The sequence below is a fragment of the Vombatus ursinus genome, unplaced genomic scaffold (genome assembly GCF_900497805.2).
Source record: "Vombatus ursinus unplaced genomic scaffold, bare-nosed wombat genome assembly UNPS02003292.1, whole genome shotgun sequence".
NCBI classification, from domain to species: Eukaryota; Metazoa; Chordata; class Mammalia; order Diprotodontia; family Vombatidae; genus Vombatus; species Vombatus ursinus.
The window spans coordinates 8,888,789-8,900,991 of record NW_020943070.1 but is presented as its reverse complement, the minus strand read 5'-3'; the positions used below and the strand labels follow the sequence as shown (position 1 = coordinate 8,900,991).

General features: G+C 40.0%; 1 protein-coding gene across 1 annotated transcript in view; it reads right to left on the bottom strand.

Annotated features, from left to right (window-relative positions):
* Positions 1-6,892: 6,892 nt before the first annotated feature.
* Positions 6,893-12,203, bottom strand: part of BPIFC (BPI fold containing family C) — a 39,629-nt gene continuing 34,318 nt past the window's right edge. The window contains exons 15-17 of the mRNA XM_027871954.1: positions 11,319-11,382; positions 9,908-9,984; positions 6,893-7,404 (exon numbers count right to left, since the gene is read on the bottom strand). Coding sequence (XP_027727755.1) covers positions 7,336-7,404; positions 9,908-9,984; positions 11,319-11,382 — 210 coding nt within the window. The 3' untranslated portion in view covers positions 6,893-7,335. The remainder of the gene's footprint in view (positions 7,405-9,907; positions 9,985-11,318; positions 11,383-12,203) is intronic.

Genomic DNA, 12,203 nt, shown 5'->3' with positions numbered 1-12,203 from the left:
TTGCTTTGCTTTGCTTTGCTTTGCTTTGCTTTGCTTTGCGTTTTCTCTCTCCTCTTTCTCTCCCTTTCTTTTTCTCTTTCTCTTTTTTTCCATTCTTTCCTTTCTGTTCCTTTCTTTTTCATTTTCCTTTCTTGTTTATCTCTCTTCCTTTCTCTTTCCTTTTTCTTTCTGTTTCTTCCTCTTTGTTTCATTATGTTTTCTTTCTCTTCCTTTTTCTTTTTCTCTTTTCTTTCTCTCATTCTTTCTGTTCCTTTATCTCTTTTCCCTTTCTCATTCTTTTCTTTTTCTTTCTCTCTTCCTCTTTCTTTTCTTCTTCTTCCTTCTTTTCTTTCTCTCTTCCTTCTCTTCCTTTCTTTTTCTGTTTTATTCTTTTTCTTGTTTTCTTTTTCATTATCTTCTTTTTCTCTTTCCTTCTTTTTTCTTTCTCTCTTTTCTTTCCTTCTTCACCTATTTGATATTGATTTTGATCTTTATTCTTGCAAATGAATGATCTTGCTGTACATAGCCACATAAGAAATTGCATTGTTAAATTACTTTGCATCTGCTAAACTATAGCAAACTTCGTTTTTGTGATGCCATTTGTTATTGGCCATACCTAAACATTCTTCTCTTCAAAAAAAATTTTTTTTCAATTAACAAGCATTTTTATCTCTCTCACTTCCACCCCACAACTGAACAAAATTGAAACCAAACTCTTATAACAATAATGATATTAGTAACATCAACATTATAACACCAATAATGTAATAATTATAACAATTATATATACCTACACATACATAGACACACATATATACATATACATATATACATACATACACACACAAATATATGTATATATGTATATATATGTGTGTGTGTGTGTGTATGTGTGTGTGTGTGTGTATATATATATATATATATATATAAATACACACACATATATATGTAACAATATTCCCCAGGCTACGTAGCACAGAGGATAGAGTGCTAGGTATGGAGTCAAGAAAACTCTTTGTCCTGAGTTGAAATCTAACCTCAGACACTTACTGGCTATGTGAATCATGGCAAGTCACTTAACTCTGTTTGCCTCAGTTTCCTCATCTGTAAAATGAGCTGGAGAAGGAAATGGCAAACCACTCCTGTATCTTTGGCCAAGAAGACCCCAAATGGAGTCGGGAAGAGCTGGTAACTGAGAAACAACATAACAATATTAATAATTATAGCAACACTATTAATAGTGACCGAAACTGATAGTAATATCAATGATATTAGTAATAATAACAATTGCTTACATTTATATAGCACATTAAGGTTCCCTAAGAGCTAAAATATATAATTTCATTTGATGATCACAACAATCCTGGGAGGTAGGTGCTATTATTATCCCTATTTACCTGTGAGGATACTGAGGCAAACAAAGGCTAACTGGCTTGTCCAGAAAGTATACCTTAAATGCTGTGCTGCAGCTGGTTTTATGAAGACAGATAGAAACCTTAGCAACAATCAGGAAATCTAGGACTCATTTCCTTAAACTACTGGTGGGTCTGCCTTCCAAGTCTCTCCCTGCTTCAATCCATCCTCTCTCCAGCCTCCAAAGGGATTTTCTTTTTTTTTTAAATTTTTATTGATTTATTTTGATTTATCAATGATCACTTCCATAAGCTTTTGAGTTTTAGATTTTTCTCCCCCTCCCCCCTCACCTCCTTTTCCAAGACGGCATACAATCTGATATAGTCTATACATGTATATTCCTATTAACATATTTTCGCATTAGTCATGTTGTAAGGAAGAATTAGAACCAATAAGAAGAACCACCAGAAAGAGGAAACAAGACAAAACAAAAGAAAAAATAGTGGTAAGTAGTATGGTTCGATCTGCATTCAAACTCCATAGTTCTTCCTTTGGATGTGGATAGCATTTTCCATCACGAGACCTTTGGAGATGTCTTAGATCTTTATGTTTCTGAGAAGGGTTAAGTCTATCAACATTAGTCATCATACAACGTGGCTGTTGCTGTGTACAGTGTTCTCCTGGTTCTGCTCACTTCACACAGCATCAATCCATGCAAGTCTTTCCAAGTTTTTCTGAAGTCCACTTGCTCATCACTTCTTATAGCACAATAGTATTCCATTACATTCATATACCACAACTTGTTCAGCCATTCCCCAATTGATGAGCATCCCCTCAATTTCCAATTCTTGGCCACCACAGAAAGAGCTGCTATAAATATTTTTGTATGTGTGGGTCCTACTCCCATATCTCTTTGGGATATGTCCCTAGAAGTGCTATTGCTGGGTCAAAGGGTATGCACATTTTTTTAGCCCTTTAGGCATATTTCCAAATTGCTCTCCAAAATGGTTCGATCATTTCACAGCTCCACCAACAATGCATTAGTGTTCCAATTTTCCCACATCTTCTCCAACATTTTTCATTGTCCTGTTTTGTCATGTTAGCCAATCTGATAGGTGTGATGTGGTACGTCAGAGTCATTTTGATTTGCATTTCTTTAATCAATAGCGATTTAGAGCATTTTTTCATATGACTCTAGATAGCTTTAATTTCTTCCTCTGAAAACTGCCTGTTCATATCCTTTGACCGTTTATCATTGGGGAATGACTTGTATTCTTACAAATTTGACTTAATTCTCTATATATCTTAGAATTGAGGCCCTTATCAGAGACACTGGTTGTAAAAATTCTTTCCCAGTTTTCTACTTCCCTCCTAATCTTGGTTGCATTGGCTTTGTTTGTGCAAAAGCTTTTCAATTTAATGTAATTGAAATGATCTGTTTTGCATTTCATAATGTTCTCTATCTCCTGTTTGGTCATGAATTCTTCTGTTCTCCATAAATCTCACAGGTAAACTATTCTTTGCTCTCCCAGTTTGCTTATAGTATCAGCCTTTATATCTAAATCATGAACCCATTTTTACTTTATCTTGGTATAGGGTGTGAGATTTTGGTGTATGGCTAGTTTCTATTGTACTCTTTTCCAGTTTTCCCAGCAGTTATTGTCAAATAGTGAGTTCTTATCTCAGAAACTGGGGTTTTGGGGTTTATCAAATAGTAGATTACTATGGTCATTGACTGTTGTGTCTTGCATACCTAACCTATTCCACTGATCCACTACTCTATTTCTTAGCCAGTACCGAGTAGTTTTGATGGTTGCTGCTTTATAATATAATTTAAGATCTGGGACGGCTAGGCCGCCTTCCCCTGTATTTATTTTCGTCAGTTCCCGTGATATTCTGGACCTTTTGTTCTTCCAAATGAATCTTGTTATTATTTTTTCTGGCTCTGTAAAATAATTTTTTGGTAGTTTGATTATTATGGCACTGAATAAGTAAATTAGCTTAGGTAGAATTGTCATTTTTTTTATATTAGCTTGGCCTACCCATCAAAGTGATTTTCTTAAAGCACAAGTCCAATTACATCACTCCTTTCCACCAATTCAATAAACTCCAGTCGCTCCCTGTCATCTCCAGCATCAAATAGAAAACCCTCTGCTTGGCATTCAAAGCCCTTCATCACTTGGCCCCTCCTACCCTTCCAATCTTCCTACACCTTACTCCCTGACACATACTTTTCTATCTGGTGGCTCTGCGATTCCATTCCAAATTATTCCATTTCTTGGCTCTAGACATTTTCTCTGACTGCTCCCCTGTGCCTAACCCTCCTCTCCACTTCCTGACCTCCTTGGCTTCCTTCAAGGCCAACTAAAATCCTATCTTCTATAGTAAGCCTTCCCCAGGCCCTCTTAATTCCCTTCCCTTCCCTTTATTAATTATTTCCTGTTTATTCTGTATATAGCTTGTTTGTGCATATTTATTTGTATGTTATCCATCTCCCCAGCCCCTTTAGATTGTAAGCTTCCTGAGGGCAGGGAGTGAATTGTGCCTCCTTTTGTATCCTTAGTGCTTAGCATAGGGCCAGGCACACAGTAGGTACTTACGCGTTTATTGACTGGTGGCTGACTGATTCAGCAGAATGTAAGCTTCCCAGTAGAATATAAGTTCTCTGAGGACAGGAATTGTCTTGCTTTTGTATTTGTATCCACAAGACCTAACATACAACAAGCACTTTAAAATATTTGTTGATTGAGTGGAAAGAGCTCTGGATTTGGAGTTAGAGGACTAGAGTTTGAATCTTACCTATTATGCTACCATTTATTACCTGTGTAGTAGAATGGTCTCTATCTATACATTTATCTATTTTTCTATCTGTCCATTCTTCTATCTATCTATCATCTATCTCTATCTCTCTATATCTTTATCATCTATCTGTCTATCTATCTATCTGTCTATCTGTCTGTCTGTCTCTGTCTAGCTATACATTCGTCTATCACCTATCTCTCTATACCTTTACCATCTATCTATACCTCTGTCTATACATCTATCCATCTGTCTATCATCTCTATCTATACATCTCTCATCTGTCTATACTTCTTTCTCTATCTATCATCTATCTACCTTTTTATAGTTTGGGGAGAGTTTTTATTTTAACATTTTATTACATAAATAGTTTAGTTTTTCATTCTTAATAGAGACTTTTTTAGACTTTTACATTTTTAAAATTTCTTGATACATTTTTGACACAATAGATATTCCCCCAACAAACCACTTTATGAAGTATATTCCCTGAAAACAGCTTGCTTATGACTTACTCATGGCAAGCACAGCCTCCATGCCTCTGAATCACAGAGTTCCTCCCTTTCTAGGAGTCACAATCACAGCATTTTCTCCACGAAGATGTTGCTGAACTCCCTTCCCCCTCCCTCCCTAAGTTCCTTGTAACTATGTTGCATTCATTTCTGTTTATTCTCTACATATATACATACATGTACACACAATACATAGATGCATCTACATATATGTATACACACACTGTATCATTTTAAATTGCTCCTTGTTTTCTCCTATTGGATAGTAGGCATTTCTAAGTAGTGGTTTCATTCTTTTCGTTTGCACTCCTGGCAGCTAGCACAGGATCTGGCCTGTAACAGGAACTTAGTAAATCATTTTTGATTGAAATTGATCAAAAAGAACAGTTCCTTATTTTAGGATAAAAAAGAAACTAATTCCTTAAAGGAGAAGGAACTCGTCCGAGGTCACATAGCTAGTAAGTAACAGAATCAGAACGTGAAGCCATGTTCTTAGATTCCAAGTAGAGGGATCTTTCCTCCGTGCTATGGAATGAAACTGATCTGCGTGACAATGACAAAAGAATGAACTAGGTTTACCAGACAAATGTGAAAAATGGATTTTTTAAAATGAGTTACTAGGGCTGGTCTAGATAGAGTTCCCAACCACTGAGGTACCTGGTGGGGGGTGGGGTGGGGAGAAGAACACCTAGATGAAGGAAAAGTGTCTTTTCTCCCAATCCCCTCCTGATTGTATGTACTTAGGAAATATTTCTTGACTTGATTTGACTTTGCCCTTGATTTGACCCCCTCCTTGGCCCTCAGCCTCACTTTGGAATTCCTGTAACTTTCATTTGAGGATGAGGGTGATGATGAGGATGATGACGATAATAAAAATAACGATGATGATGATGATACAAGAGCATTTTAAGATTTGCAAATCAATATCTCATTTTGTTCCCGGGGGGGGGGTGCTTTTGTTATCCCCATTTTACAGATAAGGAAATGGAGGCAAACAAGTGGTGACAAATTCCCTGAGGAAAGAAACAGGGTGTTCTGTGTGCTTCCCATACCACAGTAGTTAAATACTCTACATATTGTAGGGGCTTAATGCTACTTTAGTTATTTGTTTGATTTTAGCTACCTAGTAACAGAATTTCAGAATCTGAGTGAGGGTTGTCGTCCATTACCCAAACTACGTTGCCAGCAATTGCCAGAACATTTTTTCCCCTCAAACCTTTGATAAAGAGACCCAGGGAGGTTTGTTTTCCTAGCCCTGCAAGAACGTAGCCTACAAAAGGTGAAGAGCTTTGTATCCTAAACGGCCGAGGAAGAGGACCGGCCCTGGTTCTCATTTTGCCCCTGCTTTTCTGCCTCCCACATACACACAAGGATTCATCCGTCCCCCTCCCAGCTTGGCCCAGGTGCAAAAAATTGCTGGTTGAGGATATGCTTCCTCCATCTGAGCCCTGACTTGTCTGCTTGGAATATTAAACCTCCTCTCGTCTGCTTCTTGGGACCCCTAACGCACTTCAAGGCCCAGGTCAAGCGCCTTGCTAAGCAAAGTGCCAGAATTTCTCGGAGCTGTCAGTGTGTCCTCCCGCCCCGCCCACTACTATATATTTATTTTTTATATATTTTATTTTTACTCATTTGTGTATGAGTTGTTCTTTTCTCTTCTCCTATGTAAACTCTACAGGTTACATAACTGTATAGTCATTGTTCTTATAAGACTGCAATGTTCCATTACAAGGTGATCCAGGCGACTGATGGACTGATACCTTGGTCAGCACAAACAGGAATCGTGTTTAAGGTTGTTCCTTGGGTCTGACGTTCGATGTGCTCACTGGATAAACCCAAGTCTTTTTGACTTAGGATCATCGATTTAGGGTTGGCAGGGACCTCAGATGCCATCTTATCTGACCTTTTCCTTTTACAGATGAAGAAACCTGAGGCATGTAAGGTAGTGTCGTGCCCATGGTCATACAGCCATTTAGTGTCTGAGGCAGGATTTGAATTCAGGTCTTCCTGACTCCAAGCCCAGCACTCTTTCCACTATACCATGTGACTTGATGAAAGTCACCAGGGCCAAATCTTTTAGAGGATCACAGCTTCTAGGTTTGCTTCTAAACCTGGTATTTTTACTTAAACATTTTAAATAGTGAGTGCAGGCCAGCCAGTCATCCTCCAAAATCCTTCACCACCTGAAACTGGGGATTCAGCCCCATGCCCATTGCCCTCTTTTCTCAAAGCAAAATAGGTGGGACTGCATGCAAGGGGAGGAGAGATTTTATTTAAATAAAGGGAGCATAAAATATGAAGTACAAAACATAAAATCCTAAATGCAGTGGGGACAAAGCAAAGGAAGCCTTGCTTGGATTCCCAAAACCTTCTCATCCTCTGCACCCATCGTATAAACCTGCCTCGTGGCCCCAGCAACTGCCGTCTACATGCACTCAGTACACACAATCATACATATATACAGGCTCCGTTGCAAGCCCCCCTCCACCCCTCCCGTCCTTTTTCTTTAGTTCCCTAAAAGCTAGGAAGGAAACCATTTCAGTTCTTGTTGCCATGTTTCCCTTGTCTTCCAGGCTTGGGGGCACAGTGGTCCTTGGGGGGCGGTTAGGGATCATTTGTCTCCTGTTCCTATTAAGAGTGCCAGGCTGGGGTGGGGGGGCATGCTGTCAGCATCCTCGAAGGTGTTTTCACCTTTCTAGCCTCCAAAATGCTGCTTCTTCCACAAAGGGTCATACCTGAGGTCAGTAGAAACCAGAAGGAAACCCTGAAGGGGAAAGACATTTACAGATCATTCATTCATTCAATCAATCAATCAGTCAAGGATTTAGTAAGTTCCTGCTGTGTGCTAGACTGCATGTGCTGCATATGGAGTTAGGAAGACCTGAGATCTCATCTTGCCTCAGGCACTTACTAGCTGTGTGACCCCAGGCAAGTCAGTTAACCTCTGTCTGCCTCAGTTTCCTCATCTGTAAAATGGGGATGATAATAATAGCCCCTACCTCCTAGGGTTGTTGTGAGGATCAAATGAGATAAGAATTGTAAAGTGCTTTGTAAACCTTAAAGCACTACATAAATGTTAGCTATAATTGTTGGTATTAATCATGAACACTTAATACACAGTATTAGTATAATAAACTAATCTAATGTATAATAATATATTGTAGTATCGTTATGCTAAGTGCTAGGGATTCAAGGACAAAAGAGTGACAGGCCCTAGCCTCAATGAGCTTCCATTCTATCAGAGAATACAACGTGCACATATCAAAATAAAAACAAAATGGAAGGTCAGGACTGGATCTGTGATTTGATTGATGGAGGGAAGTCCGAGTAGAGGAAAGTCTCACTACCTACACCAAAAACTTAGTCTCAGACTCTCAGTCTCAGCCAGGTGAGGTTAAGTGATTTGCCCAGGGTCACACAACTAGTAAGTGTCTGAGGCAGGATTAGAACTCCAGTGTTTCTGGTTCCTGGTCCGTGCTCTATCCACTAGCTGCCTCCCATTAAATTAGAGAAAAGATTCTGCTTTCTGTTGTTGGCTAGCAAATTACAGATCGTTGGAAGTGCTTCCACGTCCCCAAGCTTTGGAGAACTAGTAGTATTAGCGGAAAGAACAACGGATTTGAAGCCAATGGACCTTAGTTTAGGTCTTGATACTGCCCCTTATTACCACATTGGACAAGTAATGCAACTCTCTGGATCTCAGTTTCCTCACCCGCAAAATAGAGGGTCCAGCTAGATGGCCTCTGAGGTTCTTTCTAGATTGACAGCTGGGGTACAATGATACTTGCAGAGGTTAGTGGGGGCTCTTAGCTGATGATCTGAATCTTGGAAATTTACATGGACCATTTCCATCCTTGTGCTATGCAGTGAAGGGATTTAGCCACTAGGTGGCGCCGGATTGACTGCCTAGTCTCACCTCAACTCCAATAGCGTAGTTGCAAATTTCAAGGAATAACTTGGTAGCTGATACAAGTGCTGGGCTTGGAATTGGGAAGACCTAGGTTCAAATCCCAGTTGAGATATAACTAGCTGTTTGTGGGATCCTGGGAGAATGGTTTAATGTCTTTCATGCTCAGTTTCCTTTCCTATAAAATGATGAGGGTGGGGGGTTGGAAGAAGGGGCATCTGAAGTCCTTTCTGGCTCAAAACCTCTGATCCCATGAACCATAGAAGGTCAGAGCTGGCAGGGACCTTAGAGATGGTCCAGGGTTTCTGCATCACGGGTCTTCGAACTTAAAAAACATTTTTTTGGACAATTGACAATGATTTCAATAGAATTGATTTCCTTTGTAATTCTATGTATTTTATTGTATGAATTTAGAAACATTATTCTGAGGAGAGCTCCATAGGCTTCAACAGGTTGCCAAAGGGAGTCTGGACACACAGAAAAGGTAAGAGTCTTGGGACTAGTTCAACAGCTCCTTTTATAGAGGAGGAGGCTCAGCTTCAGAGAGGGCAAGTGAGCTGCCCGGGATTGAATAGCTATTATCAATTGTCTTCAAATACTTGAAAAGCTGTTATTTAGAAAATGGATTAGGTTTATATTTCTTTATTCAAACTAGGACTGACCAATGAATAGTGGTTACACGGGGACTGAGTATGGTTCAACATAAGGAAAAACTTCCTAAAAATTAGAGTTATCCAAAAATAGAATGGGCTAGCCCAGGAAGGAAGTAGTTTCTGTTAATGGAAGTCATATGGGCATAGATTTCGAGATAACCGGGAGTAATCTGGTCTAACCCACTAATTTTGCAGATGAGGAAACCGAGGCCCATCGAGGTTAGGTGACTTGTGCAGGTAGGATTGTAGATCTTGAGTCTGAAGGGACCTCAGAAATCCTCCAGGCTAATTTCTTTATTTTACTGAGGCCCAGGGAGGTTACTTTGACCAAGGTCACAAAGAAAGAGCTGTGATTTGAACCTATTTCCTCTGACTTGAAATCGAGCCCTCTTTCCACTACGTCACAACGTTGAAATGTCTGGGATCGTGGGATCAAAGATTAAGCTGTGGCAAAGACCTTGGAAGTCATCTAATCCATCTTGCCCATTTTACACATGAGGAAACTGAGGCCCAGAGAAGTCAAGAGACTTGCCAAAGGTCACAACGATAGTAAGGAGCAGGGCTGGAATTCAGAATGTTGAGAGAGGGCTTCAGCTTTCACGTATGACGTGGACAAGATGACCTCTGGGACTTTGAACTTTAAAAGTTTAGGATAATTCTGTGATTCTACCATAAAAGAAGGCCTAACAGGAGAGTCAACTTCTCACCTTGTGAACTTCGATGTCAGACTTGACAAGAGATATCTGATGTGGGTTAGGCAGTGGGAAACCTTGCTGTAACCTGGCTAAAAAACAAAGCAAAATATTTTAAAAAATAACTTCAGAGATGCACAAGTATATAGCAGCTACTTTGCAAACATTTGTCTTTCAATGTTGTTCCTTTTTCTCTTTTTTATTTTTTTAATTGAATTTTACTTGCAATTTTATTTTCAGATCTGCCTTCTCTCCTTCCCATTTTTCCTTCAACCCCATTGAGAAAGCAAGGAAGACAAAATCCCTGTTACAAATATGAATAGGCAAGCAAAACAGATTTTCATGTTGCCCATGTCCAAAAGATGTGACTCAGTCAGCATCCCAAGTCCATCACTTCTCTGTCAGGAGGTGGGTTTTCTGGTTTTTTTTTAAAAAATTCTCTTGGATCAACACTTCCCCAGCTTTTCTCAGAACTTTTAAACTGATCCACCATATACTTAACTGAAAACGTCTGCAATTTTGCACATCTGGGCAGCAAGAAAGAAAATCTGACAGCTTTCTGTTCTCCCTTAAAAGCACAATTTACATTTTGCCGAGGCCCAGACTCAGGGGCTCTGAGAACATCTCATTCTTTAAAATCAAGAACAATTTGAATGAATACCCTGTAGTTGCAAATTGCTGAGCAATTGTGTGCTGGCTAAAGGACCAAGACTGGCAATCACTGAAGCTGAGTTTGTCAATTTCACCCGTGCATTCTGGTCCTTGCCCGGGTGGCCACCATGATTTCACCCTCTAAACAGAGCTTTGTAAGCCTGGGAGGAGAATCTAGCTTCCTGTGGATCCAAGCAGGAATTTCTCCTCAAAAGATTGTAAGAATTTTTTAAGCCTCCTCTATGTTGACGATAGACTCTTCCCTTCTCGTTGAGAGTTCCAATAAGGTTACTAGTATCAATGAAGGTCAATGAAGACTGGACTTAATCCATAATTCATTTCATAATCAAATTGTGAAGATTAACCCTTAAATCCCAAGGTTTATAATGTCGAGTCCACGGACCTCTGATTTAAAAGGAATAGATTTGAGGGGTCTATGAATTTTGGTGTGGAAAAAAAAATCTTTATTTTCACTAACATCTAACCAAAGTTTAGCATTTCCTCTGATTATGAATTTTAAAAAATTTATTCTGAGAAGGGGTGCATAGGTTTCACCAGACTGCCAAAGGGGTCCATGACGCCGAAAAGGTTAGAACCTTTTAAGAATGCTGATTGCTACTATCCTGAGCTGCATTAATACCAATGCCCCAGTAAGCAGCAGCCTTGGGGTGCAAGATAGAGAATATTCCCAAATGCTTTACTGATCCCTAGAAATCACATAGTTTGTTATTACGCTCTAGTCATTAAAGGATGCTGTGGCACCCCTCTGACTTACCATTGGCTAACGGGAAGACTCCAAAGTGAAGGATGGAGGAGAGAATGTTCTCAAATCTCAGGACCTATAACAAAGGACCAAGTCAGATGAGTAGGGGGAAGCTAGGTGGCGCAGTGGATAGAGCACCGGCCCTGGAGTCAGGAGGACCTGAGTTCAAATCCGGCCTCAGACACTTGACACTTACTAGCTGTGTGACCCTGGGCAAGTCACTTAACCCCAAGTGCCAAACCCGACCCCACCAAAAAAAGGAATAAAACAGATGAGTGGGCAGCTCGCAGACCATGAAATTCTTACGTAGTACAAACAAGTCTTCATCCTTGTTCAATTCTGATCTGGGTGAAGATTAATCCAAAAAGAGGCAGCATGGTATAATCACAGTAGATAAGACCACTAGACCGGGAGTCAGGAAGACCTGGGTTCAAATACTGGCCCAGACACTAACAAGCTGTGTGGCCCTGGGCAAATCACTCTACCTCTCTATGCCTCAGTTTCCTTATCTGTAAAATGGGAAGGGGGGGCAGTGGTTAGCCTTGAAGGAGACTAAGGTTTCTTCCAGCTCTAAATCTATAATACTATGATGAGAGAGCGGGGCAGCTAGGCGGTGCGGTGCCTAGAGTGCTGAGCCTGGAGTCAGGAAGACTCCTCTTCCTGAGTTTAAATCTGGCCTCAGACACTTACTAGCTGTGTGACCCTAGGCAAGTCACTTAACCACTATTTGCCTCAGTTTCCTCATCTGAAAAAATAAACTAGAGAAGGAAATGGCAAATCACTCCAGTATCTTTGCAAAGAAAACCCCAAATGGGGCCACGAAGAGTCTGGAAATGACTGAACCACAACAAAATAACTATGTGAAAAGTGCTATATAGGGTCATTTCAATAGTGTCC